At 35.7% G+C, this 27,427-nt stretch overlaps 1 protein-coding gene across 33 annotated transcripts in view; it reads left to right on the top strand.

Annotated features, from left to right (window-relative positions):
- The window catches only part of RBFOX1 (RNA binding fox-1 homolog 1), a 1,252,174-nt gene that overhangs the window by 643,966 nt on the left and 580,781 nt on the right, over positions 1–27,427 (top strand). For 32 of the 33 annotated variants that reach the window (XM_030482277.1, XM_030482275.1, XM_030482292.1 and 29 more), the window contains one exon: positions 25,814–25,861. In XM_030482277.1, the coding sequence (XP_030338137.1) occupies positions 25,814–25,861 (48 nt within the window). Of the gene's footprint in view, positions 1–10,351; positions 10,399–25,813; positions 25,862–27,427 lie in introns of those variants that run through there. The other variant, XM_030482313.1, reaches the window with a different exon arrangement.

The raw sequence follows: 27,427 nt of genomic DNA, 5'->3' as shown, positions 1-27,427 counted from the left end.
TTTCAATAAAAATCTTTTATCTGGTTGATCTTGCTTCAGAGATGTTGCATGCTCGAGAGGACTTCCACGCAGAATTGAGTTGCTTATTTTGTTTTCAAAGCGAATGCTTTATTCTTGTTTGCAGAAATGTAAGTTCTGGTTTCTTAGGGAAGAAAACATTTTTTCAGCCAACATGCTGCAAGGTCTAAATGCATCTACTATGTCTTAATCTTAAATTTCATAATGTGAAGTGCATGGAAATAATTGGAGTAGAAATCATTTTGGTGGTTGGCCAGATTGTAATTTTTTACTGCCTAAGCATTTTTCACATGTTTATCCACCTGAAGATGAGAGAACACTAACCCATTAGCATCTGGTTATATGAAACACAGCGGATATTCCAGTTGGTAAAAAAATAATTGAAAATGTGTTATTTGTCATCAAGATGCCTGATATGTGACTAGCCTTTTAATGGCTTTGGGGAATGTGCTTCACATAATTTGAAACAAGCTTTCTTATCGGTATGTCTTGCAATTAATTTAATCTTGTTTCTGTTATTTCCCCAGTATTTTTCAATTCAGTGAACCTCATTACGTTTGCAAGTGCATTAAATTAGAGTCTGGATAGAAGAAGAGCGATGATTATCAGTTAATTTAATTATGTTTCTACATTTGCCCATTTAATGATATGTCTGCCATTGTTGGTGCAAGCCTATACTCCAGTAGCACTATGCAGAAATTAGTTCTGATTCCATGTAAAGTTTATGTTATCTGATAACTCCTGACAACTAGCAGAGGCACATGTGCAGTAATTTACGAGTCTAATCAGAAATCATTTACTTTAAGTCACATAGCTACAGTGCAGAATACTCTTACTATATTCACTACATCACTACTGTATTTTTTGACTTTGCGTATGTGGTAATGTTTTACATCATTAATTCCATTAAGAAAGAAAACTTTACATTCTTCTTGTAACCGAAGAAGCAAGGAAGCGTGCCATTGCACAATTCTTTTCTAGACAGTTAAACAGTGTAGCTGAGGAATGTCCTTGTTTCTAAAGAGGAGGAAAAGAGCAAAGTAAGTAAACCCCAAAACTCACCATTACTCAGTCTTTTATATAAAGTGGTCTTTGCTTTTTTAAATAAAATTATGCAGTCATTTAAGGAGATGCTAAAACCTGAATTCTAGTACTTATCTTCTAATATAGTGCCTGTCAATGTTACTACTTTTGGCACTAACTACTATTTTTATAGTTTTTTGCAACTCTACAGTTTTTTCCTTAATGTTTTTGCCATATGCTTGCAATTTTAAGATGTATGGCATTTGCCCTGGCATCTGGAAATCCTAAGGATACAGCTACTGAGATTCTCCAAAGCAATTCCCCACTGCATGGGCAGCTATGTACTGAAGCATGTATCAGTTGCATAGCTCATTAAAGGCAAATCTGCTAAAGCAACACTTCTGGTTTGTAGGCATTTATAGATATCCTGTATTAAGGTGAGAGAAAAAAGAGATTCACCTATAAGTACAAAATGTTTGAAGTTTTAAGATGCCCATTTCCTGGATTTTTAGTGTTGCAAGATCTGGAAGTAAGTGGAAAAATTATTAAAAAATTATAGCAGAAATAGCCTGTAAATGAGAAGTAAGATAAAAATGAAATACAAATTTTACTAAACTGAGGACTGTTCTTCTACCGTATACTTTGGAAGTTAAAAACATTAGATTAATATTTATATTTACTATTACATGTGATGAATCATTCTGTGAGCTTCACTGGCTATAAGTTAAATAATGCAGATATATTGTGTACATTGAGTTGTTTCTTTTTCTTGAAAGTACTTGTCACTAGAAAAACACTCCCATGGGTTGCTGAAGAACATCAGCTCACTTGAAATCACTGAATGACTGCTGGTCCCATACCCTACTTCTGTTACTCTGGCAATATGGAGACGTGATGGACTGTTTTGTAATGGAATAGATGAACTAAGCTTTCTCAAGATAAACACTGTGCTAGCTCCAAGTGTTAATAAAAAATGGAAAAAAAAGAATAAGAAATTGGTGAATTACAGAGGACATTTGAGTCGAATGGGCTTTTTTCACTTGCAGACATGAATACCAGTCATTTACTTAATGTTCCTTTTTCTGCATACATCGTTATATTTCTTTCTTCCATGTCAGCTGCATGTTATGATTTGAAGTAAAGGCTGAAGCACAATGAGGTGCTTAATTAGAGCCTCAGGTAGCCATGGGAAATACTGTAGTGCCAAGAGGTCTTTCAAGACCTCAAGAGCCACCACAGGTTTTGGTTTGCACCTCAATCTAAGTCTAGATTTTCTCAAAGATTAACTGTTGTTGTAGTTAATGTAACATGTTGTATTATTGTAACATGTTGTGTAATGTAAAATTTTGTGTTACTGTAACTTGGAACTCCCTAATACGGGTGTCTTCGGAATATATAACATGGCAGGAGAATAAGCCTGATATCTATCTGTATACATGTGCAAGAGATTAAATGAGGACCTGAAGATAATTGCTACGTTTCTGTTAGGACAAAAATTGGCCATTTTGTTTTAAGTTAATATTCTGATACATTTAATGGGAGCAGGTCCTTGAAAGAAAACATGGCAAATGTGTTTGAGAATGGGAGAATGAGAGAATTAGACTGAACCAGCTCCAGAAAGTTTGGATTTATGAAGCTGTAATCGCAGAAAACAATCCTATTTCCACAGCTAAGTTTGGTGATGATGGGTGACCTGATAACCCAGTGGATTGTTACTTACTATTAGTTACTATTGTAGAGCTTGTTGAATGTTGTTCAGATTAGCAAGAGGTATGTACTACTGCTCCTGTTTTCTTTTAATAACTGTTTAGTGGCTTCTGACTTGCATGAATTTGATGAATCCAGTATCCTATGACACACACTCATGCTTGTTTACACCCATTATGTGTTTTCTTTCCATTTTGCTTACTTTAAAGGGTTTTTTTGTGAGGATGTCAGATATGTAGGCACAGTTATTTATAGAGCATAGTGCAGGGATATGCCAGTAGTAGTTGGATCCACTGGAGTTTGAGAAAATTAAAAGTACTGTCATTATTTCATAGTTTTTTGGGGTGTTTTATGTTTGGTTTTTTGTGGGGTTTTTTTATTTGTTTGGTTTGGGGTTTGTTTTGTTTGTTTTTGTTTGTTTGTTTTTTGTGAGAAAGAGTGAAAGTGACAAGACAAACCACCTTCTCTGTTTATTTTTCAGCTATCATTTGGGGTTTGAGGACTAACCATGTGTTTTGAGTTGTGACTCATGATTTTGTAACATTTGACATTGTTTAACCATTATTATTTTTCTGAATAAGTACCATCTTTACTGTTCAGCTCCATTGGAAATCAGTGTTTTGAATATCTGCCATTGCACAGGGTCTCTGACAGAGTCCCTTGAGCAGAGTCCCTGGAAAAGCTCCTATTGGCCAAAATGTAAATTTATGCTCTTTTACACTGGAAAATCATCATTTAGAGACTGCGGGGGGGGGGGGGGGGGGGGGGGGGGGGGGGGAGGGGCTTAAATCAAGCCTTGTCCAAACACATAAATAAAGCAAGGAGTCATTAACTAGTTCTGACTGAAATACAAAGTGTCTGATTAGAAGAGTCCACAACTAATGCTAAGGGCAGAAAACAAGATATGCTGTGTGACTATGGATAACAACGTGGAGAAGTAAAGACTTAACCAAATTTTTCACTGATTGTAATTATCTATTTGATATATTGGAGAATAACATCTCTCCTTAAATGAGGATAAGCTTACTTGATTAATCATCTTTCTACATTGTAATAGTTTTGCATTCTCTACTTTTCTGAAAAATGTTTTCCTTGGGGTTTTATCTCTTTGTATTAAATCAGTGGTAACTTTGTAATTGACTATGACTTACTTATTGGTGCTTGCTGTGAAGTGAATGATTTCTACTCCCCTTGTTCTTGTCAGTTCACTTTTTCTGTTTTTCCCCCAACTGGTATTTTTGGAGGGACTGAAATGGAAAGATTAAATCCTTTATTATTCTGTGTTGGAAAAATACTGTGTTTTTCTTTCTGTCAGGAAGAATGCTTTCAAATCCCTCCTTGGTGTAAGCTGCTGTGCTTGACATCTCATTATTTGACTCAGCTGTTTCAGTTTCACCCTCACCCAGCTAATTAAGTAACTCAATGAATGTATTATTCAGTATTTGATTCCCCTATCGAAGTTGGTGAGAGATGGAATTTAACAAAAAAAAAATCCCCTTGATGGGATTAGTGAGAGGATTGTTGCTCTGACATGGTGGACTGAAATGAGAATGAGCTGATGAGTTGGCAATGTTTGAATTGCATTCTGTCATTTTAACCAGTGTTTGGCTGTTGGTGAAAGAATGGGGATTAGGTTCGCTTTAAAATGTTCATTCCTTAAGTAACCAGATAGTGACCTGTTAATTGTTTCAAGACAGCTGTTGTGGGAAAGAGCTTCTCTAGTTTATTTACATTTTTGTTTCCCTCTTCAGCTCTTGTCCTGCAGGGTATTGTATCATTATGTGTCAAGTCTAGATATGGTCTTTAGCTATTAGTGGAACTTGGCTTTGTTCATCATTTTGGCTCTGTTACCAACATGTATTACTTCGCAGTGCTTTTGGCAATCTTTTAATAATTTATTTCTTTTTCTTTTGATCATAAATATGAACAGGAGTGCTCTGCAAATGAGCAAGATCCAGTATTTAGCTATAGGTTATGCAATTGCATTCCTGTTCCTATGACTTTGACTGCATTTGTGACTAGTCTTTTGTATTAAAAGGGAAGTGTTATCACATATAAATTAGTTCATTTTTTGCTTTAAAATATTTTTTCTTTAATGTTTACATCAAGCCTCCTTAATTAAACATGACTGTAAACAATATTTTCATCCACTTAAAATCTACATTTTTTTTTAATCATATTGGTTAAAGCAAATCTTTTAAAATAATTCTTTTAGAAATGCAAATTAACAGAAAAATGTAACATCACTGGAGAAATCTAGCCTAAGACTATGATACTGACTTTTTGGTACAGAAGACTAAAGTTTTTCAGTATATGAACCAGTATTTTTTGTCTGTTTGCCTCAGTCTATTTTTCCTCTGAGCAGATACACTCTTTTGGACCTTGCTATGCCAAGGAAGAAGGCTAACTTTTGGTAGAAACCAATAGCTTTGGAATAAACTTGACTTCTTTGCCTTGCTTTTGCAGTAGAATTTTGTTACTCCAAAAGGTTATAGTTCTCTGCAAAGAAAAAGAAGTAATTGGAATGGGATGTCTTTATATTAGTATTTTGGCAGGTACCCTTTTATACTCATCTTCTTGCTAATGAGAAGATATGTAAATATTTTATTAAGCTACTAACAGGCTGAGAATGTTCCTTTGAGAGACATGAAGTAGGAAAACTTAGACTCAGTCTTTCAATAATTTCAAACAGTGAAAAATATTAACTGTCTATCATACTAACGGGTTCATAACATATCTAATTGTATCAGCAAACTAAATTTGCATTTGGTTATTTTCTTGTTTTAAACTTTTCTTGAACCTAAACTTTTTGCTTGCTTTCCTAGAGAAATGTTCAATCTTACTGGCTAGCAGTGGTTTTTACTGCTTTATTCTAATGAGAAAAATAAGTTAACACACATATAAACTTAGCTAAGTTTTTGGGATAACTTAACATACAAAAACTTAGCTAGGTTTGTAGATAATAAGTAGTTAATAAAATTCTCTTTTTTACACATGATTATCTTAGAGCTTGTGACTGCTTTATGTCTGCACATTTGTATTAGGTAATAAAATGCCAAATTGCCCTGTACTTTCATGCAATGATTTTATTAATCATTTGAATAAAAAAGTAATTCATTAAATGCCACTTTTTCTTTCACTTCACTATTTAAATAATACATTCATTATGCTATATAGAGAAATAAACAAGCTTATCAAATAGTTTTTAGCTGTGAAATTTGAGCAATGACTTGAAAATTTTGTCATACCATGTCCTTCATGAATGTGAGTTTAATTCATTTTCAGTGGTGCAGTGGCTTATTTTAGAACTTTAGATATTTTTCACCTAAAGTTAAATATGAAGCGATTTAATTCTAAAAATTCTGAATCATATTTCAAAAACTGTGTCTGACCCAGATGGTAAGAGCACTGCTTGTCTTTTTCACAGGATGTGCTCTACACAGCCTCTTTGCTGTGGACAACTTCTTTTCATCTTTTAATATTCTTTTTATATCCAAGTATCTTTCAAGACAAGTTTTTTTTTCCACACAAATGTGTCTATCGCTAGAAAATGTGTCTGAGAGAAATCTGCTAATCTGAATTTTCATGTCTACAAGTAGCAAAATGCACTCATGCCAGTATCACATTACCTCATTTATGGCTGTGCAGGAGGAGACATCAGTGAGGTACAATGATCACAAGTTTTTACTCCATGTATGGGGATGTGATGATTCACGGTAATTATAAGCAGAAGAGTAGGCAAATATCCAGTTTTTCCTAGTGCTTCCTCTGTATTTTCATTCCTCTTAAATTCTAACATTATTAATGTTTTTTAAAGTGTGTGAGGCTTCGATTTCAAGATCAATTTTATGTTCTCTCGAAATTCTGTGCTCACACTTTAAATATTAATGACTTCAAGCACAAGTAACATTAATGAAGCAGTTATATCTTCATTAATGTATCATTACTTTAGGAAACTAAAGTATCATTAACTTTAGGAAACTATTTCTCATGTGAGTAATCAGAAGCAGCTGTTGGTATTGCTTCAAAACATTAATGCATAAGTGGAAAGAAATAGTGAATATTTGCATCAGTAACTTCAAAAAAGAGAGACAGTTTGCTGTAAGCATACCTTTGCTATTATGTGCCGTGGCCATATATTCCCAAATTCAAATGCTACGGTTGGTCTGTACTGAATTTTTAGTTTTCACTTTGTCTTTTTAATACAATGTATTGAGGTTTGTTGAACCTGTGCATGCAAAAATTTTCTGAAGTGTTTCTTCTTGAAATAGAAGACCTTAAAGATATTACTCTAATAAGATTTCAAATTACAATTGATTTATTTTTCTACTGTTTTGCTATTTTTGATATGTAAAGGTTAATTTTAGTCACAAGGCTGCTGGAAGTTATTTTCTCACTGACTTGTTTGTCCGCTAGAAGATTTACAACATATGCCTCTGGCTTGAAGTAAGACCAGTTGCAGTAAGGCACCGTATGCTGAATTATATTAGATACTAAATTATATACACCTTTTACTGATTGTGGCAGACTTTCTTGCCTGGGCAATGTATTTTAGTGAAGGTAGAAATTAATGCCTTCATTTCTGATGAATGGGCCACAAAGAAATTGTTTAAGGGAGAATGTTGTCCCTTCCAGACAGAACAGACCAGCCAATCATACCGAGACCAGTGGAGATGAGTTTTGCTGATGTGCTTACCTGCAGCATTCAGAAGCAACCCCGTATTTCTGAGAGATTTCACAAACAGCTGGAGAGTTTCCAGTTGCACTAAGATCCTTACAAAGTTCTGCTATACTTGTTGTATACTACAACTAGTATGGTGATCTGTTTGGTCCTGTGCTGTTGTAGGGCTGCAGCATGTATCACCTTTAAAGTTACATTGATAGATCCTTGAATGTCACTTTTTTTTAGCTGCTTTGAACCAGAACTTGTCTCGTAAGTTTTCCTTTCTAGTGGTTTTGCTCAAATATTTATAATATTACTGAATTTGTCCAGAATTTCAGAGGAGGGTTTGTCAAATCTGCTTACTTGGTATACTATCAATTGACTAAAGTAGCAGCCTCCCAGCATTATCTAACAAACAGACTTCTTTCTGCTTGTACTTCGCTTATGTTAGGATTTCTGGAACTGATGATGGTACAGAACTGTTCAGATATTTAAGAATCTGAGATTTTTTGATTGCAGATTCTCAACATACTTTCTGAATGTTTGGGATATGCCATACTGCTGATGCAGCTGTGGCTGTGGCCCTGATCCAGCTCAGAGTTGCACAGCTGGGAATGTGCTGCAGAAGTGGGAGCTAATTTTATTCTCCCCAAAAGCATGAGGTTGTTTTTGTTTTGATCTGTTTTTTAAGTTTTCTCCTCTGTTGTAAGCTTTGTCCCCCGCTAAGTTACCAGGGAACTCATAGGCTAAGCAAGGACAGTGGAGAAGTTTCACCTAACCCAAGAAGCTCCCAGGGAAGTGACCTTTTTTTTCATGATGATGAATTTGGTGACTTCATTTTCTATCCTTTTGTTTGTGTTTTTAGTTGTTCAGGGCAATATTTGAAATACAAGCCCTTAGCGCATGATCTTGGAATGACTTGTTCTATGTGTATGATGGTTAGTGCAACCGTGACAGCAGGTCATTAACAAGTGTGCTGCAGTACTTTTGTTGAATATGGAATATTTCTGCTATATTTTTAGGTTATTACTCTCAAGGCAGGAGGCCTGTTCTTCTGTCTCTCTTATCCTGTCTTCAGGATTTAGGGATCGTAATTTATGCAATTTCTCTACGGGCCATTCTGTAATCTCCTTTTCTCACTGACAGTTTTTGTGTCCAAATATGTAACATACTCTCTTCTTTTTCTCTTTTACTCCATTGCATTAAAACATAGCTTTAAACTCCACTGTTAGTACTGTAGTGTTCACTGCATATGCATTCGTTTGCCTGCACCTGTCCAGAGCAATGTCTGTCTGCATGTGAGTACAACTCTTGTCACAGACAAACATGCCTATTCATCTGCATCTCAGCTCACGGTGTTATCAATTGCTTGTAATGTCTTTACTTACTGATTTTCTCAATCAGCCAAAATACCTTTTCTGAATAACTTCCATTCCAGCCTGTTTGCTTTCTCTAGGCTTGAACCTATCTGATACGGCTGGATGCGGTGTTGGAAATATTTTTCCTAGTTTCAAATAAATCATTTCTCTCTCATAGTGTGTAGTAGTAAAAATATAACAGAAGTTAACTAAGGCATCATCACTGTTTCATGATTGGTAACATTTCAGTGGAGGTTATAAACATGGCATATTCTAAAGTAAATACAAAAACCCCTCCTTTTTATTGTTGCAGACTTGTCATTTTCCCAACTTCTTTGTTCTGAAACATATTTAAATCATATTAACAGCTTTTTATTCAGTATATTTTTCCGTGATCATTAATAAGCCTAAAACTGACTTGTGAGTAAAATAAAACAACATACTTAATACCAGAATTGAACTCAAAGAGTAAGTTATAAATATACAAAGTAAATCATTGTTCATCATTGTAGCATGCAATGGGATTGTAAAGTCTTCTTAGGTATCCAAATCAGAAATGAGAATAAAGGAAAGATAAAGATATCTAAGCTGCTTTTCTTTGCTATAGGTTTTAGACATCCATAGTGAGATAGCATTAGCAGAGACATTGTAGGACTGCTTTAGTAAAGAAAGATGATTTAAGGCTTGTAGTCATTGTGATTTTTATTTCTGGAATGAAGAGTTGTTACTTCATCTTGTAGAAAAAAAAGATAAATCAGAGGTCAGCAGGATTGCTTAGTGTCTTTGAGCTTTTACATTGGTGGTTTTTAAATTATTGTTTTAAATTAGTATTTCTGTGTATCAGAAGCGGGTTTTAACGCTTTTTTTTCTAGCTGTCAGAAATTTTGTGTATAACTTGATTTTTGAGGGTCTCCTCTGCAAATTCAGTAGTATGGAATGTACTTTAAGAACTTGGAGCAGTAAAAAGTTAGACTGGGAAAGGTGTTCCTACATGTTGGGCTACAGAAACCTCAGCTTTCTGTCCTCCTCCTTCTGTCCTGGTGGCCATCTGGTTTGTGCTTTTGGCTCACAGTCACATACCCTGTGTGCTCCATGTTCACAATGTTAGTATTTCTGCACCTGTTGAAATACAGGTAGCTGTTGTCACTCCGTCATTACTGCCTCCTCCTACCTTGTGCTGTTACTTAAGTAGTGGATTTAGATATTATATCTATTAGAGTAAGTTTTTATATAGTTACAGAATAGTGCATGAATTATCCATGATAATTTTCCGGTCAAATTTAGACTCTGAAAAATGTTTCATGATCTTTGCTAGTCTCACATATGAAGAAATCAACCTGCTAATCAAAAGCTCCCTCTATACTCTTCTTGTTTTGTGGAGTTCCCTTTGCACTTCAAAATTCTTTAAAAGCAGCAGACAGTTGCTGATAAAGTGGTTGCCATGAGTGACAACTGAGAATACTGTTATTTTTGCTTTTGAGGATACCAGATGGGAATTATGTAAAGTATAGTTAACTGAAGCCTTCAAAAGACATGCACATTTGGGTAGCTAATTTTGCAAGTGCTTTTTTGTTGTTGTTTCTTTTTTTCAGCATTGCAGGAGGACTGGGGACAAAAGGAGGAGATCATGTATGCTTCATCTGTTGTTTGATTATAGTCCTCTAGAGTCTCTGATAATTCAGATATGGGCTGACTTGGTCTTTTGAACCTTTATTCATTAATTAACTTTTAAATGTTAGTGGTTTGAATTGGCCAGTACAGACAATATTTTGTGGAGTAGCTCTGATAAGAGAATCTCAGCATTCATCTGGTATTCAGTAGAAAATCTTGTATTGGATCTGCTTCTCTGAAGCTTATTTCTCTCTCTTGAATGTTAACTTGATGTTGGCTTTACTGTGTCATTATACCATGTTAAGAAATGCATTTTTCCAGCAAAGCCAAAATGTTAGTAGTCAGAAAATATCTGATATAATTTACTAAATATCATTTGATTATCATCACATAATTTTATAGAATGTATTTCTCTGGCTGCATCATTAATACTCATTAGGCTCAGTAAGAGCAATTACAGTATAAATGGTCATGATGATGATTTTCAGTATTTATATGTAAAATTAGCAACATTTTTAGATGTTATTTTGAACGTACTAAAAACAGTGATGAAATTGCATGTTTAATCAGTTTAAGCAGTCAAAAATTCACAAGCAGCAGAAAGAAATACTGTATTTTCTATTTTGATCAAAGTATATTTTTTTCTAACCACTTAGAGCTAGTTTAGGATCCTTTCAGTCTTTAGCAAGCGTTGAAAAGCTTATGTTGAAATTATGTTTGTGTTTCAGTATACATGTTTTAAAGAACACCAGCTCTATTTTAGTGGAAAATACTACTGTAATACTTTTGCGTGTGTTCAGCTATGGCAAGGCATAATAGTATTTTTCTTTCTGGTTTAGAAGTGTATATATAATGATTCTCTTCCAGAGGATATGTTAGTGGTCTTGTAGCCCTTGTTTTTACTTGGCAGAAGCATAGCTGTAGCAAATGAGACCCAGGGGGCTTAGTGCTGGTGCTACTGAATCGATTGATTAAATAACACTCTGTTTTATAATAGTGGGTTAAAAGGTATTTTAAAAATATTGGGGGTGGGGGGTGGGAGGTGGTGCATTTGATGTGGGAACTTAAGTATTTAGTCTTACCGTAACAAAGAACCTGGACCTTAATCTGTTAAGTGTATGAGATGCATTTGTCTTAATTCCTGTGTTTGGGATCAGCACATTAAAGCACATCAGTACATTACAGTGATCACTTTGACAAAGTTAAAACAACTCTGCAATACCATGGGATCTCTCATTTTTTGTTTGAATATAGTGGTGATACAGTTTGATTTGGAACTTTGATTATCATTTAAGTTACGCGTAAGATTTCAGCCCTGAAATTTGCCTTAGAAGCAAAGAGAAGTGCAAGTTTTAAGAGTGTGCAGCTGTTATGAGAGTTTATAATTTGATACCCTTGTATAAATAAAATGAGAAGCTGGTTGATTGGCAGGAAACCAGCTAAAGAAACACTTTCTCTGATTCAGGTTGTAAATGATTTTTTTTTTCACTTATTTATGGAGCACAATTGGTTAGATAGAAAAGTTTCAGCCTATTTACATTACATCAGTGATTCGTTTCACTAATTTTAATAAATTAGTATCATTAGAGATACCCTTAGTGAGATCCTTGTGTTGATAAAGAAAAAAGAAACCTTATAGGCATGTCATTTGCCAAGTTGATATATTATATATGGTACTATTAGTTGAGGTACTTTTTTTTTTTCCTTTTTTTAGCTTAACACCCTCCCCCATCTCACCTTGGTAAAGAGTATTAAGAGTATTGGATTTTACAGTTCAGTGACTATCTGGTCTATATAATTCCCGTGCTCTCTTGTACTTATTATTAGTGGTTATATGAACAGCAAAACAGGAAGTACATGTCACCTCTCAACCTGTGTTCTCTATACCCATCTTGGATTAAATTATAGTAGGATTGATGAGCAGAAGCTGCTGTAACTAAGGTTCCATAAAGAAGTTTTGGGTTTTTTTTTCTCTGAGGTTCAGAATTTGTGTTCAGTCTTTAAAGAAAAGTTTCAGTATATTAAGATCATAAATTTTAAATTGGTCTGCCCAAAAGGTAATCTGAGAAATTTACCAGATCAAATAAAGGTACATTAACCTGGTTTATAGAGAAAGAGGGAGAAATATATTTTTCCGCTACATCATTCTAACAACTTTTTAGTTAAAGGGCAATATGTGCAGTTATACTTACCATGGGTTGAAAATAATACATCAAAGAAATATTCTGAATTCAGGAACAATGCCATTTGTGCCGCATCAAAAATTGGTTTTGATGTAATCAGATTTTTAGGTCTTGAAACTGATATGCTGATTCTGTTTTACTTTGTTTCAAATTGTGCAGCTTAGAGACTATTTGCTATTCATGCTTGGGTATCTTGATTGAACAGGAAGTAAAACTTTCTAAAAAACACAGAGTCATGTATTCTATAATGTAGAAAGAACATACGGGAAAAGTAATGTGGAATTAGGAGATGGGTGGTCAAAGCTCTGATGTACTCTGATGTACTTTTTGTCCCTCAGATTTCTTTGGCCATGTCAAGTTGGCATTTCAGAATGTGCAATCCTTTATTTTCTGCTATTTGTTGGTTTGGGGTTTTTTTTTGTGGTTGTTGGGGTTTTTTTAACAATGGTGCTGTCAGATCTCTTAAATGGAAGTTTGAAATAAGTATGGCACTTTTCTTCCTGGGTCAGCACATCACCTACTTTATTAGTTAAACTGGAACATTCAAGTTCTATCAAGTGTCAAATATTTGAAGGTTACTACCAACAAGGTGGTAGTTTCTCCTTAGGATTGAGATATATGTTAGTATGAAATCTAACATTTGGGAGAGACACCTCTCTAAAGCATTTCCAACACTGGTGTAATTATTCACTTTTTCACTAGTGAAAGGAAGAACTGTTGACATCCAATCAACTATTGATTTTCAAACTATAACCAAACAAAAGGAAGTGGGTTTGCATATAATACGTAATTAATTGATTGTAATTGTAATTTATTGTAAATTGATTGTAATTGTAATTAAATTAATTGTAACAATTGAGATGGGTTATTTCAGAGACCAAAGGTATGAGGAGTTTCAAAACCAGAATCAATGGGATCGTAAGATGAAAATCTCATGGTTATTAAATGGCCTGAAAACAGCTTCTAGCTCAGGGTGTGCCTCAACTGCTTGTCAGTAGAACCTAGTTACTACACATCAGGCTTGATGCATGGGGTTCTGAGGTAGAACACTAGTGATGTGCATACATGTGTTGTGTATACAAAGCATAGTTTGTGTGCAGGATATTATATACCTGCCCTAAGCTTTTGCTACAGACCATTTTCTGACTGTCTCCTTTCCTTACTACTCCATCCCTAGGACTCTGATTCAGTCCATCAGTAGTCAAAGAACAGTCTTAGAGATCAGTGTCCCAGGGACAGCATAGACCTTTCAGTGCCATACAGGGTGTTAAGGTAGATGAATGTCTTATCTTACCCAGTGTGGTTGAGAGCCTGCAGCCTAAAACTGAAGGCTCAGCTCATGGTTGATATATTTAAGTTGAAATGCTTTGTGATTAGACATGAGGGAAAATGAGAGTTAGAGGTTCATTTGAGGGTTTATTCCTCTACAGCTCCTAAAATTCATAGTATGATGCTTGATGCTTCATTCCTACTGGGTTTTGTCTGTTGAATAGATGGCTTAACATGTCTAATGAGTGGGAAATTGCAGATTATGTAATAAAGATGATAACCTTAGAAAAATTGCATTTCGATTGATACATTGCTCTTCTTGTTTCTCTACTAGTTTAAAGAAGAAGAAAGGAAGAAGAAACTGGATTTTTTTTTTTTTTTTTTGATGGATCTAAATCCATTTGTAAATTAATTGCTTGTTACACTGACCTTTTGCCTTAAGATTATTTTGGCGCCTCTCTCTTTCAAATGCCGTAGCTCATTTTATGCATTCATCTTTCATACACATCTGGGAGAGGGTGTGGGGGGTGTGTGTGTGGAATTGCCAGTCCGTATGTACAGTGAAATCAGTTTTAAAACAAATATAGCAGCTATTATATTTCGGTTGTATACTGAAATATCTTCACATATTATATAGTATTACACAGAGATTATTTGTGTAATAAACATGCTAAAATAGCATGCTAAAAATAACAGCATGCTAAAAATAGCATTGAATTATTAGACATTAAAAAGTATTTGTTACAACTAAGTAATCAATATTCCTTGTTTAAAAGGAAGGTTAATTCCTCAGTGTACAATACACAAACCCGCAAAATCTATCAATTTAAGAGAGGGGCCTTGATGGGGTAAAGGGGACTTGTGGTGTTTTTATGTTGTTAGTTTTGTTTGTTGGGAGGTTTTAAAGTTATTTTATTTTCTTTTATTTTGCAACTTTGTGATGTGTCTCTTGTCCAGTACGGAGACAGAATCATTCTTTCGCAGAAAGATGCCAGGAATGTTTGTTGTTGGCAATCTTGGCATATTACTGCTGAGATAGGCCGAAGCATCTGTTCGGGGGAAAAATATCCAAGAAAAAGTAGGAAGAACAATGCATCATCTGTATACTTACTTCAAAAATGCATGTATGTTAGTAATGAGACACAAACGAAAAGTAAACGTTTTTAATTCCAGCACATTCATTCAGGAGAAGAGCACGTGCTGGGGATGTTGGGCACTGATCGCTTTCAAGGAGTAACACGTCCATGCCACTGACATTTGCCTCTGCTTGTTTTCCTTAGCAGGCTGCGCTTACGGGCTGTCTTAGCTGCTTTGTGTCTGTGATGTAAATGAGAGTTCCCCTGAAAGCAGCCTTTCAGGGCCCTTATGTGACCATATTATCTTTTTAACTATGAGGTTCCTAAAAACATTTCAAAAAGAAATGGGCTCTCATAGCAGCCTTCCAGTATCTGAAGGGGGCCTATAAGGATGCTGGGGAGGGACTCTTCTTTAGGGACTGTAGTGGTAGGACAAGGGGTAATGGGTTCAAACTTAAACAGGGGATGTTTAGATTAGATATAAGGAAGAAGTTCTTTACTGTGAGGGTGGTGAGGCACTGGAATGGGTTGCCCAAGGAAGTTGTGAATGCTCCATCCCTGTCAGTGTTCAAGGCCAGGTTGGACAGAGTCTTGGGCGACATGGTTTAGTGCGAGGTGTCCCTGCCCATGGCAGGGGGGTTGGAACTAGATGATCTTAAGGTCCTTTCCAACCCTAACTATTATATGATTCTATGATGTCTTCATCACAGTATAGCTTGGCAGATATTTCAAAGGAAACTGGTCGTGTATACCCTACACTGGCCATAGAAGAAGGAATTGCGCCTCAGTCACGTTCTTCTTGCCAACAATAACAAAAAAGTCTGACTGTTGGTTGATAAGAAAACAATTGAAAGCTGTGGCCATTCTAAATTATACAGGCTTGCAGCCTTAGGCTCTAGCTAAATTCTTTATTTTTCTTGGATGTTAAAGCAATAGCTGTCATCATCAGAGCTTCTTTTTCATTTGCTCATGATGAGAATAGTCCTTTTGATAAAAGCTTCATTCATGCCTTTGTTACATCCTTATTAGTGTAATGATGCAGAGGTATGCCAGGAAGTGGAAATAGGTTTCTGTATATGAAGCACCAAATCATTTGAGACCTGACTACTTGTAATGTTTGTGAATAGGTAGAAGCTGAGAAATAATACATTTCTAATTGTTGTAGGCAGCTCAGCACCACCCAGCTGCTTGCTTGCTTGCTCCCCTTCAGTGGGATGGGAGAGAACAAGAAGGGTAGAAGTGAGAATCCTTGTGGGTTGTTTATGCAGTGAAGCCTTGATTCCAGTATGAAGTTCTGTTTTCCCTTTTTTGCTCCAAAAAGTATAGTGAGTACGTAACCAGTTTATTATGAATGTAACTGGTTTTACTGCTTGGAAATAGACATATTTATTAATACATATTAAAACCGTTAAACCTCAGCCTTTTGTGACAATTGAAAGTTTAGTGTAATACCAAAGAAAAAAACACATTTTCGCAGAGTCTTAGTCTTCATGGGCACCTATTTTCTTAGTACTGCAATCGTCATGCAACTTTTTTCATTAAGAAATTTCTTTATTGTCACACTGTAAGCTTGAAAATTTCCCATCTCAGTTCAAATTTATGTTTACTTTTTATCAGTTTCCAGAAATTACTGAAGTCTGTTCAATTTTAGCAAAAATCTCCTTCAGTTTGTAATAAGATATTTTTGTGAACAGTAGGCTTAAATAGGTTTATTACAATTTGTATCCTGTGTCCTCACAGTCCCCTCTCAAAAACACATGGGGTCCTTGCCAGCAGCCACTTTAGTATCTTGACTTCTCAAAAGTCCTCTCCACCTCAGCATCCTCTGCTCAATTTGAGGTCTTTTAACAGCTGGTATAGTGGCTGGTTTTGGAGTTTATGTTTGGTCTTTTCCTTTTACTCAGCCACTAATTTATAAGAAATGCTGGAACATTATAACTCTTCAGCAGAATTTAGTAAATATATTCTAAAGGTGTTGAGGTACGAAGTAATTTTATGTGTTTATTTCCTTTATGAAACCAGATTTCTCCAGGAATCCAATTGTTCCCCTATGCTGCTGTTAATTTGAAAGCATAAACTGTCAAATTAGATTGTTTTCCACAGACATTGCATCTGCACTTTGGGTATATATTGCCAATTGTTATCTTAACCAGCTTACCTAGCGTGTAGGCTGTGTTGAAATCACACTGGCAGCTTCATCAACAAATCTTGTGTTGGGTGTTATCAGGAATATATACTGGTCGCCTAAATTTAACTGGCTTAAAATATACACGTATATATGTGGCTGTTGATCTACTTTACACCTAAGGCTATGTTATTAGATAAATAACATTTGCAGTTTCAAAATTCAGTTTTAACGGTTAAAACTGTTCAGATTTACAGTTTTGAAGATTCTTGTGATGGTGGTTAACCTGATTTTGCTCCTGAAGTGACACTTCTTTTCCATATCAGTTAAAAATGAAGTATAATTAGATTCTTCAGAAAATTGCACACAAACCAGAAAATGGAAATTGCATGTATTTTCTCACTTCACATCTGAAACTGAAGATGGATTCAGAGACAACTGTCTCTGTTCAGAGACATCTGAAACTGTCTCTTTGAGCATGGCAACTTTCAGCCTTGAAAATAGAGGCCCATATAGAAAGGAGTGTCAGATTTGACCTGCAGATCAAAAGGATGTTACATATTGGAAACTTAAGTATTTTCAGTCTGTTCAAACTGGTAACTATCTGGCATAAATTGGTGTTGCCATCTTTGAAAATTAAATACTTACTAGCTCCCAAAGTAAGTCTTAACCTGATATTTTTTCAAGGCTTTAACAGCAAATTCCTACAGATACAGCTCGATACTAGTAGATGATAGATTCATGTCTTAAAATTAGATGCATCTTTTCTGAAAATATCACATGGTTTTTATGTTATTTTGTGCAGTTGCGGTGATCTAAGGACATAGGCAGAAGATTTACAGTAAGGTAATTTTGCGTCATTGGACTAACGAAAATGTTTGTTAGGAGAAATGAGGTGAGTTGTGAGGCAGCCAAAGGCTTGCCTTCTGTACTGTGGAGAGACTTGTCTTCATCTCTAAGTGTTTAAGAACTCATAAGGATGGGAGAATGAAGAGGAAAAAAGGGGGAAGGTTTCACATACTCCAGTCCATAAAGCAAACAGTACCTGTTCCCTCTGACAAGTCTGTATTAATGGAAGAAGTCTAGCTTTTTTTTGGGGGGAGGGAAGTTTTCAGCTCTTGGTAGCCTTGATAATTGTAAATGAACATAAGCAAAACACTAGAATCAGAAGAAAGAAGAGATTGGGTATCCACTTACACAGCCGGATGGTAGGTGGATGTGTGGGAGGGCACACACCAGAGTCCCTTCAAATCTACATTAGAAATACAGCAGTATTTTTACAAGCAGTATTTATTATAAGATTTGTCACTTCAGTTTCCAAGAGTCTTGTAAACCTTCCTTTTAAAGTCTGTCTCCTTTTAGCTAGAAACAACACAATTAAGCTCCCCAATGTCTTGAGAAGCTTGGTTTGAAATCCCTGATCAGATGGGTTTCCTTTTTGACTCTAGACAAACAGCCCTGAGGCTGCCCTGAGGCAACACAAAAAGCTGCAGACGCCCCAGTCTTCTCCTGGTCTGTGCTTCTAGACATAAGCCTCTGTTGGTCCAGAAATGTTAGTAAACAGAGATGAAGCTATTGCTTTCATGAATTAAGCTCCTTTCTTACATCTTTGACATTGCAACTGCTGAAGCCATTAAAAGCTTGGAATTGGTTTCTTAATTTGATGAGACTTCTGCATGAGTCTTTCAGTTGCTGGCATCTTAGTACAGACTTGAATGTCACATTCTAAGGTTTCATTTTTCATTTATTTTCTTCTTCAGTAAGTATTACTGTGTGGTTAATTTGTTCTCTGGGATGGATAAAATAGAACTAATATGAAATTCAAATGAATTCTTCTGCTGGCAGCCTGTTTGTTAGCAGCAATAATGAAATATAATAGCTAATAGGTAGTGAAAAAGATGAAATATTTTCCTCAATAATTCAGGACTTTGATATATTTAAACACTTTATAAAAATACCCAGAAAAACTAATATCCTAGAAATTGACTCTGTACTTTTTGGGTTTATGTACGTGTATGTATATATACATCCATAAAAAAAGAATATATATATATGTATATATCCTTGTTTTGTTTCACATCAAATTACCTTAATATCTACTTTAGTCATTAAAAGAAATCACGTTCTTTTTTAAAAATTTTAAACCTTGAAAAAACCCAATCCTTTTATTTCTAAATCTGCAGGCCTTTTACGAAATTGGAAACGACTGTTGTGAAGGAAAGACATAATTTGCGTTAGCATTTGTTGAGATGTCAAGGGCATGTGTAAAATACCCGACAGACTTGGTCAGTGCAACATTTATCTTTCATAGTGAAGTTGAACAAGATTTTACAAGGATATTTGCTTCCACCTACTGACCATTCTTGATATTACATACAAAAACAATTAAGGGAATACTTTAATAACTTCCAGTCTCATCTTTCCTTCTGATACAGGCCATGGCAGTAGTGTGTGTACATACGAATTCTGTTTGCCTTTTATATTTACTTACTTTCGCATGAAAAAGAAAAGATCTTAGAAATTCAAATAACTTTTCTGAAGTTTTTAAGACCGCTGAATTTCTTCTTTCTTGCGGTTGGTTTCTTTGTTTTGTTTCTGGTATTCTGTGTTAGGATGATAGGGAAGTAGAGGAAATAGGTTTTGGATAGCAGGGAGATAACAAACCAAAAAAGGTATGATAAAGTGCACAGCCATGTGCAGGTGTTAGCTATGTTAGCATGACTAATGGCTACTGGAGGATATTGATATCACTATTTCTATTTGCAATTCAAGAAATAAAATTAGATGTAGAATTATAGAAGCTATGTAAAATCAAGCGTATGGAGGTTTCTACTGCATCCTAAAGCCAGAGTGTCATGCAGTGTCATGTTGCCACCAGTGATGACTTTTACTTTCTAGAGCTTTCCTTTTATTTCTGTTCAGTAACAGTTGTGTAATGTTTACATCACATAAAGGTGGTAGATATATTTCTCTATATATATCTATATTTCTTACCTACCATGTTAAACTTAAAAATCCCTGAAACATGTGAATGGTGAAACTGAACAAAATTGGGATGAGAGAGGGGAGCCTGCTCAGGAATAAAATGGGTATCTGAGGTATTCTATATTATGCACTTGCAGTAGATCTTGCTGTCAAATCATCTAAGTTATCAGTTGTCTCCAAACTAGCACTGAGGGAATAGTACCTCTTGGTCTCACTTTTCTCTCTGATGACCATGGTGCTTGGTACAACCATAATTTTATACCTGTTGGTCACTAACGTGACTAAAATGTCAGCAGGAACATTTAAAGGCTACCTATCAGAACTGTATGCCTGCAAACACAGAGGGGAGCATAGTTTCATCTCAATTAATGCAATTCTCATGTGAAATATATGTGACAGTGTCCCTTATGGCACTTTGTTCAGTTCAAAACAAGTTGTGTTTGTCCTGTGTTGCTCTTGATGTTCTACATAAAACCGTCTCGTTTCCTTGTTTCCGCTACCCAACATAACAGGCGAAAAAAGCAATTTTCTTTTGTGCTGCCATATAATAATAAATAGAGCTCTTATTGTGGTTAGAATAATTCAATTTAATTGGCTGTTGTGCAGTGACACCTAGAGAAAAAAAGGATTTGTGTTGAGCTTAAACTGAAATGGATGAGAGGGTTTTCTACCTTAGTGGCAGGGTATGGCATGTCTGTAATTCATTCTTTCTCTCTTTCCCATGAAACGTCTTATGACGCATTCTATCATGATATAATTTGTCAAAATAATAATTATTCAGGAGAAACAGATTTTTGCTGGGGTTTAACTTTTTTTGAGATGTAACAACATTAAAGAAAGTGCCTGATGTGTTGTTCACACCTACAGAATTTTACACCTGCTTTACAGCAGTGATACTTCTTAATCTCAAATAATTCATGCAGTTGGGAAGTTTGCATTACACATACTAAAATGACATTTATTAATGTTTTGTCATTTTGCACCCTATAAGAAGTAGCACAGATGTCTCCCAAAGAAGTTCTTCCCTTCTTACTCTGAGATTGATACATGATTAAGTTTGATTTTTTTATTTTTTTTTTAATCTTAGTTTCTGGATACATATTTCTTTAAAGAGGTGTATCTAGGATGTAGATGATGTGTACTCAAGTATTTATATTTAAACATGTATTCAGTTAAGCCAGTAACTTCGCTGGTTTAAAGAATTGCACACAGATTGCTTCAGAAAAAATTGGTTTGTTTTACTTGGGCAGTTAAAGGTTAACATATGCACGCAGGCCCCTAACATTAAATATTCTTGTCACTCAAAGACAAATTCTGTCTGAGTTCAGTTACACTTGGTAACAAAATTCAGTTACAGTTGGTAACAAAGTAGCTGACTGCTCTTCTTCCAAAAAGACTTTAACATAGACTTTCTGGAGACATCAGATGCACCACAAACAACTTCTCTGTTTCTGCACAGTGATGAACTGTTATTACTATTTTTAAAAGAAAACTTGTTGCAAGTTGCAGTTCATTATTCAGGTAATAAATTTGCAGATTATTGATTTGGAAGAGACTTGCTGTGTTCTGTTACCTTGATTGCAGTGTATTTTCTCAGGTATTCTGTTTCACCATGAATATAATTTTATTTCCGTAAGTCTCTGACTGTTTTGTTTTTTGGGTTTGGTTTTGTTTTTTAAGCACTTTAAAATAATTTGAATATTTACTTCTTCCTTTACTATAGACTGTTAGCCTGCTCCCCAAACCAGTCTCCGTATCAGTCTGTCAGTGATTTGAGCAACCTGGTCTAGTGGAAGGTGTCCCTGCTTATGGCAGGGGGTTGGAACTAGATGATCTTTAAGGTCCCTTCCAACCCAACCCAAACCACTTTATGATTTCTATGATTTCTTCTTCATCTACTGCACAAATTTTTACTGTCCAAATTTTTAACTCCTTGCAACTGATTTAACGCCTTTGGACTAGGGATTCTTGAAATCTACTTCAGTCCTTCTTTAGGTAACCTGTCAGTATCCTAAGGTATACTTTATTAGAGTACATGCATTTGTGAGGATTTCACCAATTGGTAAAGAAAAATCCTATTCAGGAACTCAGGCTTTGCATAGTACTACATATTAAATGTTTTTTTGCAGTCCAAGTTATTCTCTGATAATGTATCTAAAGCAAGTTTATAAAAAATTATTTAGGCAATATTTTAAAAATTATATTTGGAATACCAAAGCCAATAAAATAACAATGGACCCTGGGTTGTTTTTTTTTTTTCTTGGCCTTATGCAGAAGTCCAAGTCCAGGTCTCTACACTTGAAGACATAGAGTTATTTCTTTACTCAAATCTCACTTTACCTAACTTAAAGGATAACCCAATACCGCTCTTTCTTGCTGGCTTCAATATCCTGTAATACTGAAACCATACATATATAGTTTTCATTGTATATAGTGCAATGGTTAATTCATAAAATTCACTTTCTGTATCTTTAGATAGAAAGCCAAACCCCGCAAGGTAGAACGATCTTCTGATATTCAGGGACAAAACACAGGACAGAGATTGTCCTTTGATTTCCAGTCTGTATCTTTTCCTTATGGGTGGTATCAGTTAACTTCCAGGCACATTGTCTAATTCCTGATTGCAGCAGTGAGTCTCAGCTGGGTTGGCCTCAACTGTTTTCAGGTGGACTGCATGCTTAATTTGTACCTTTGCATTGCTGCTTGTAGACAACCATGTGACATAAGCTGCCCTGGGAGGAAGATGGGTTTTGTTTTATCCAGGTAAAACTGCATTTTTAATTCACATTGTGTAATAAATGCTTATGAATTTAGGTTTCTTAAAAATTGCTTTTAATGGGAAATGGCAGTGGCAGAATAGCAAACTAAAATCTTCTATAGGCATCAGAAGGCATCAAAGTACTGTTAGTCCTGAACAAGGTATATTCATCATACTGAGAGTTTGTAGTAGCTGTGACTAGTTTCTGATAGGAGCTACTTTATTCTGCATTCGTTAATCTGGGTCAGTATGTGAGATAGAGCCACCTTGTCCTTAGTAATATGAAAAGATATGATTCATTTTTGATTAACTAATAAATATGTTAAAGAACACAATAAATATGTTAAAGAACATTCCATTATTTCCAAAAGGTGACTTAGGGCATAGCTAGCAGGTGAAGAGCACTGGTGCTAATGAAGTTTGAATTCATTCCTCTGAGGCAGAGAGCTTTTTAAAAGTTGAGCTTTTTTTCTCACTCACAAAAAAAAAAATCTGACTGTAAATATACAAACAAGTGCAGGAAGTCAGCCTGTAGGCAGAGGTAGTATTTCCTTATCCACCAAATGGGAGGAGGGATGCAGTGAGAAACTGTCTGGCTGCCAGAAAGTAACACTTGAAAGAAAATTTTTGAGTGTTACATTCCACAAAGTACAGTCTGGCTCCCCATGAAGAGTATTTTGAATACAAAGAGTACTTGAAGTACTGATTCATAGAATGATAGAATCATAGAATAGTTAGGGTTAGAAAGGACCTTAAGATCATCTAGTTCCAACCCCCCTGCCATGGGCAGGGACACCTCGCACTAAACCATGTGGCCCAAGGCTCCATCCAACCTGGCCTTGAACACTCCCAGGGATGGAGCATTCACAATTTCCTTGGGCAACCCATTCCAGTGCCTCACCACCCTCACAGTAGAGAACTTCTTCCTTATATCTAATCTAAACATCCCCTGTTTAAGTTTGAACCCATTACCACTTGTCCTACCACTACAGTCCCTAATGAAGAGTCCCTCCCCAGCATCCTTATAGGCCCCCTTCAGATACTGGAAGGCTGCTATGAGGTCTCCATGAAGCCTTTTCTTCTCCGGTCTAAACAGCCCCAACTTTCTCAGGCTGTCTTCACGCGGGAGGCACTCCAGCCCCCTTATCATCCTCGTGGCCCTCCTCTGGACTTGCTCTAACAGCTCCATGTCCTTTTTATGTTGAGGACACCAGAACTGTACACAGTACTCCAAGTGAGGTCTCACAAGAGCAGAGTAGAGGGGCAGGATCACCTCCTTCGGCCTTCTGGTCATGCTTCTTTTGGTGCAGCCCAGGATACAGTTGGCTTTCTGGGCTGCATGTACACACTGCCGGCTCATGTTAAGCTTCTCCTCAACCAACACCCCCAAGTCCTTTTCTGCAGGGCTGCTCTGAATCTCTTCTCTGCCCAACCTGTAGCTGTGCCTGGGATTGCCCCAACCCAGGTGTAGGACCTTGCACTTGGCTTGGTTAAACTTCATGAGGTTGGCATTGGCCCACCTCACAAGTGTGTCAAGGTCCCTCTGGATGGCATCCCTTCCTCCAGCGTATCAACCGAACCACACAGCTTGGTGTTGTCGGCAAACTTGCTGAGGGCGCACTCAATCCCACTGTCCATGTCACTGACAAAGATGTTGAACCAGACAGGCCCCAGCACCGATCCCTGAGGAAGCTAACCAGAATAAAAAAGAACTTTTTTATTGGAAATGTGCTGCTTGATAAGTGACAGAGAACTGGGTATGCCTAATGAAAACATCTTTAATATATCTTCCTTTTATATATATATATATATGTATATTTTATGGGTGTATGGCTTAGGTATTGAAATAATACCAGTCCTTCATTTAAGGTTTAGGCATGGTGTTGAAGAAACATAATTTCATGTTTGTTCTCATTTTCAATAGGAGCTGCTATTAGCTATCAGCCTTAAATTTGTGGTCTACAATTTATTTAGCAAGTAAGTGTAGCCAGTAACCTTAACTCTGATGAGAGTAGTTCTAGCTTCAGTGAGAGGCTGGGTAAGGATTTACTTTTAATGATATCTGGATGTCATTTTATCCCCATAGAAATCTCTAAAGTTGCAGTGTGCAAGCAAAATTAGCTTCGCACAATACCCTCACTAGAAAAGTAAAGTTGAAAACAAAAGAAAGATCATATAAGGTCACTTGTCTACAGTTTAATGACTTGAACTATTTTTGGCTTACTCAGTTTCCAATAGTAACTTGTTGTACAAAGGGATAGTATGAAGAAATAAATGCCTTTCAGACTACAATTTTTGTGATAATGATTATTTCAGCATGTCTTCAGGTCTGCTGGCAAAAATCAAAAGGTTCAATGTAGGTTCAAATACCTTAGGTGAAAAAAAACCCAAACCCAGGTGTTGGGCATCATGAGGTTTAAGATTATTTGTTTGACTCTTGAAGAAAACGTAAGTCCAGAATATACGTATCTGTATATTCGTGTGTATATATATACACACACATATTTATATCAAACAGATGCGTGATTATTCTTGCATATTGCTGTGAGATGCAGACACATATCTTCATCAAGTCACTCTTGACAACAGGCAGAAGCTTGAACAGTTATGTCGTCTTAAGCTCACCTTCATATATTTTAAGCTACAATCACTAATCAGAAAAAAAAAAAAATGAGCAAGCAATTATATTTTCCTTGAGATGCAAGTAGAAAGAGCAAACACAGTATAAAGCAGAGATCATATTTTTGTCTTATGAGCTGGCTAAGATATACTGAAGTAGATTTGGGTTTTTGTGATGTTTCAATCCTGTCTTTAAGCTTATGCTTGTAATAAAGGTTAATAGACCTCTTATGGTTAGAGCCATAGTACTACATATTGTACACTTAGATATACTATGTATACAAAATAACAGTTCAGTGAAGTGTAATAGGTTGAGAAACCCACTTTTCAGCCTTTGATGCCCGTTCTTCATCCTGAATTATTCCCACAAACCTGGGCAATATGCTTTATAACCTGTCTTCTCTGTTTGCCTTTTCAGGATACTAAAGCAGAGTGCAATTCCTGTGTAGAAACTGAGGACAGAAAAGTAAGTGGCTTGTTTTAATGTCATTTGTCAGGCAACTCTAGGAAGTGGGGTCTTTTTCTCTGGTTGATTTTCATGTCAAATTATGTTGGCTTATGTGTGTATGTTTTTAAAAGTTTTCTAACAATAACTTTTCTAATGTTGTGTTTTAACTAAACTGGGGACAAAATAATCTTATCCTATAGAATATGTTTCTGTTAGAAATTTTAGTAACTGCTTGTTCAGAAGGGAATTGTAATCTTCATGTCATTAAACTATCAACAGCTTAAAAGGCAATTCCACTTCCTTTTCTTAATTTCCATTATAAATAAAATAGCTATGTCATGATAATGTTGGCATACCATGTTAAATGTCTGTAAAACAGCAAGATAAGGTCTGCTTTTTCTTGCTTTAGAAGCAGTATCTTTGGTACTGGTTGGGGTTTTTTTGGGTTTTTTTGGGTTTTTTGTTACTTCTAAACAGTTGACGTTTAAAAAAAAAAATCTTACTATTTCAATTTTTATTTTCTGTGAACAAGATTAAAATGTTTTCACTTGTGTTCTTTTTTAAACAATATGGCATGTATGTATGGCAAGTTTAAATATACTTGCATGAAGTTACATTTTTAGAAGGAATTCTTAAATTGAAGTACTAACGATTTCCACAATTGAAACCTGCCTTCTAGCATCAACAACATCATATTCTCAATTTATGTTTCAAAACAGTAGGTCTGTTTTGGCATTAGTTTAACTGTGCTATAACATGTGATATCCGTGTTCTATTACTTAACATTCCAGATGGTTTTCTGTAGTTTTTTTTCTTTTTATGGGTTGGGTTTTTGTTTGGTTTTTTTGTTTTTTTAACAACTTTCAGCTACTGCATCATCCTATGAGCATTCAGCAGCTCCTGCTTTTAAAAAAAGCTGTTGTGAGGGGGGGTTGCTAAAAAGAAGAGGTTTTATTACTCAGGATTATACCTAAGCACTTTAGTTCATGTAGCTCAAAGTGTATGAAGCAACATCATGCAAGTCTGATGTGAAATGCTGTTGAAGTTAGGGCAGGAAAGCACAATTCGTTTGCTTTGTTGCACAAAGGTTCTGCAGAATTTCAGTGATTTTCAACATCTTCAGAAATGAAGAGAGGGAATTATTTTGAGCTATACAGAAACATATTAAGAATTCAATTAAGATACTAAACTGTCAGTGTGACTAGAAGAGAAAGTATGCTGTATCTTAGATACCAAGCAGCTCTTAATGCTATCTGTTGAAGTCCTCTATATTAAGACAGGTTGAATTTCTTGCATTTAAATGAAGCCAATACTGAGTGTTTTACTCCGATGTGTATCAGTATAATAGAACTAGTTTATTGTAGGATAATTACAAGGACAGTAAGCAAGTATAAGCAGAATTTTCTGAAATCTAGAAACGGTATCAGCTTTATCACATGGCTTAAAAATACTCTAGTGATATGTTTAAAATCACTTTATATTAGCAAAGGACTACAAAATTCATGTCAATAGGATCAGTAACTTTGCTGTATTGCTTTTTCCTGCGCATTCAATTTTCCTGCGCAAGCGTTTTCCTGTGCATTA

The sequence above is a fragment of the Strigops habroptila genome, chromosome 4, assembly GCF_004027225.2.
Source record: "Strigops habroptila isolate Jane chromosome 4, bStrHab1.2.pri, whole genome shotgun sequence".
In the NCBI taxonomy this organism is placed as follows: Eukaryota; Metazoa; Chordata; class Aves; order Psittaciformes; family Psittacidae; genus Strigops; species Strigops habroptila.
Note: the sequence above shows the minus strand (reverse complement) of the source record. Positions and strands in the feature narration are given on the sequence as shown.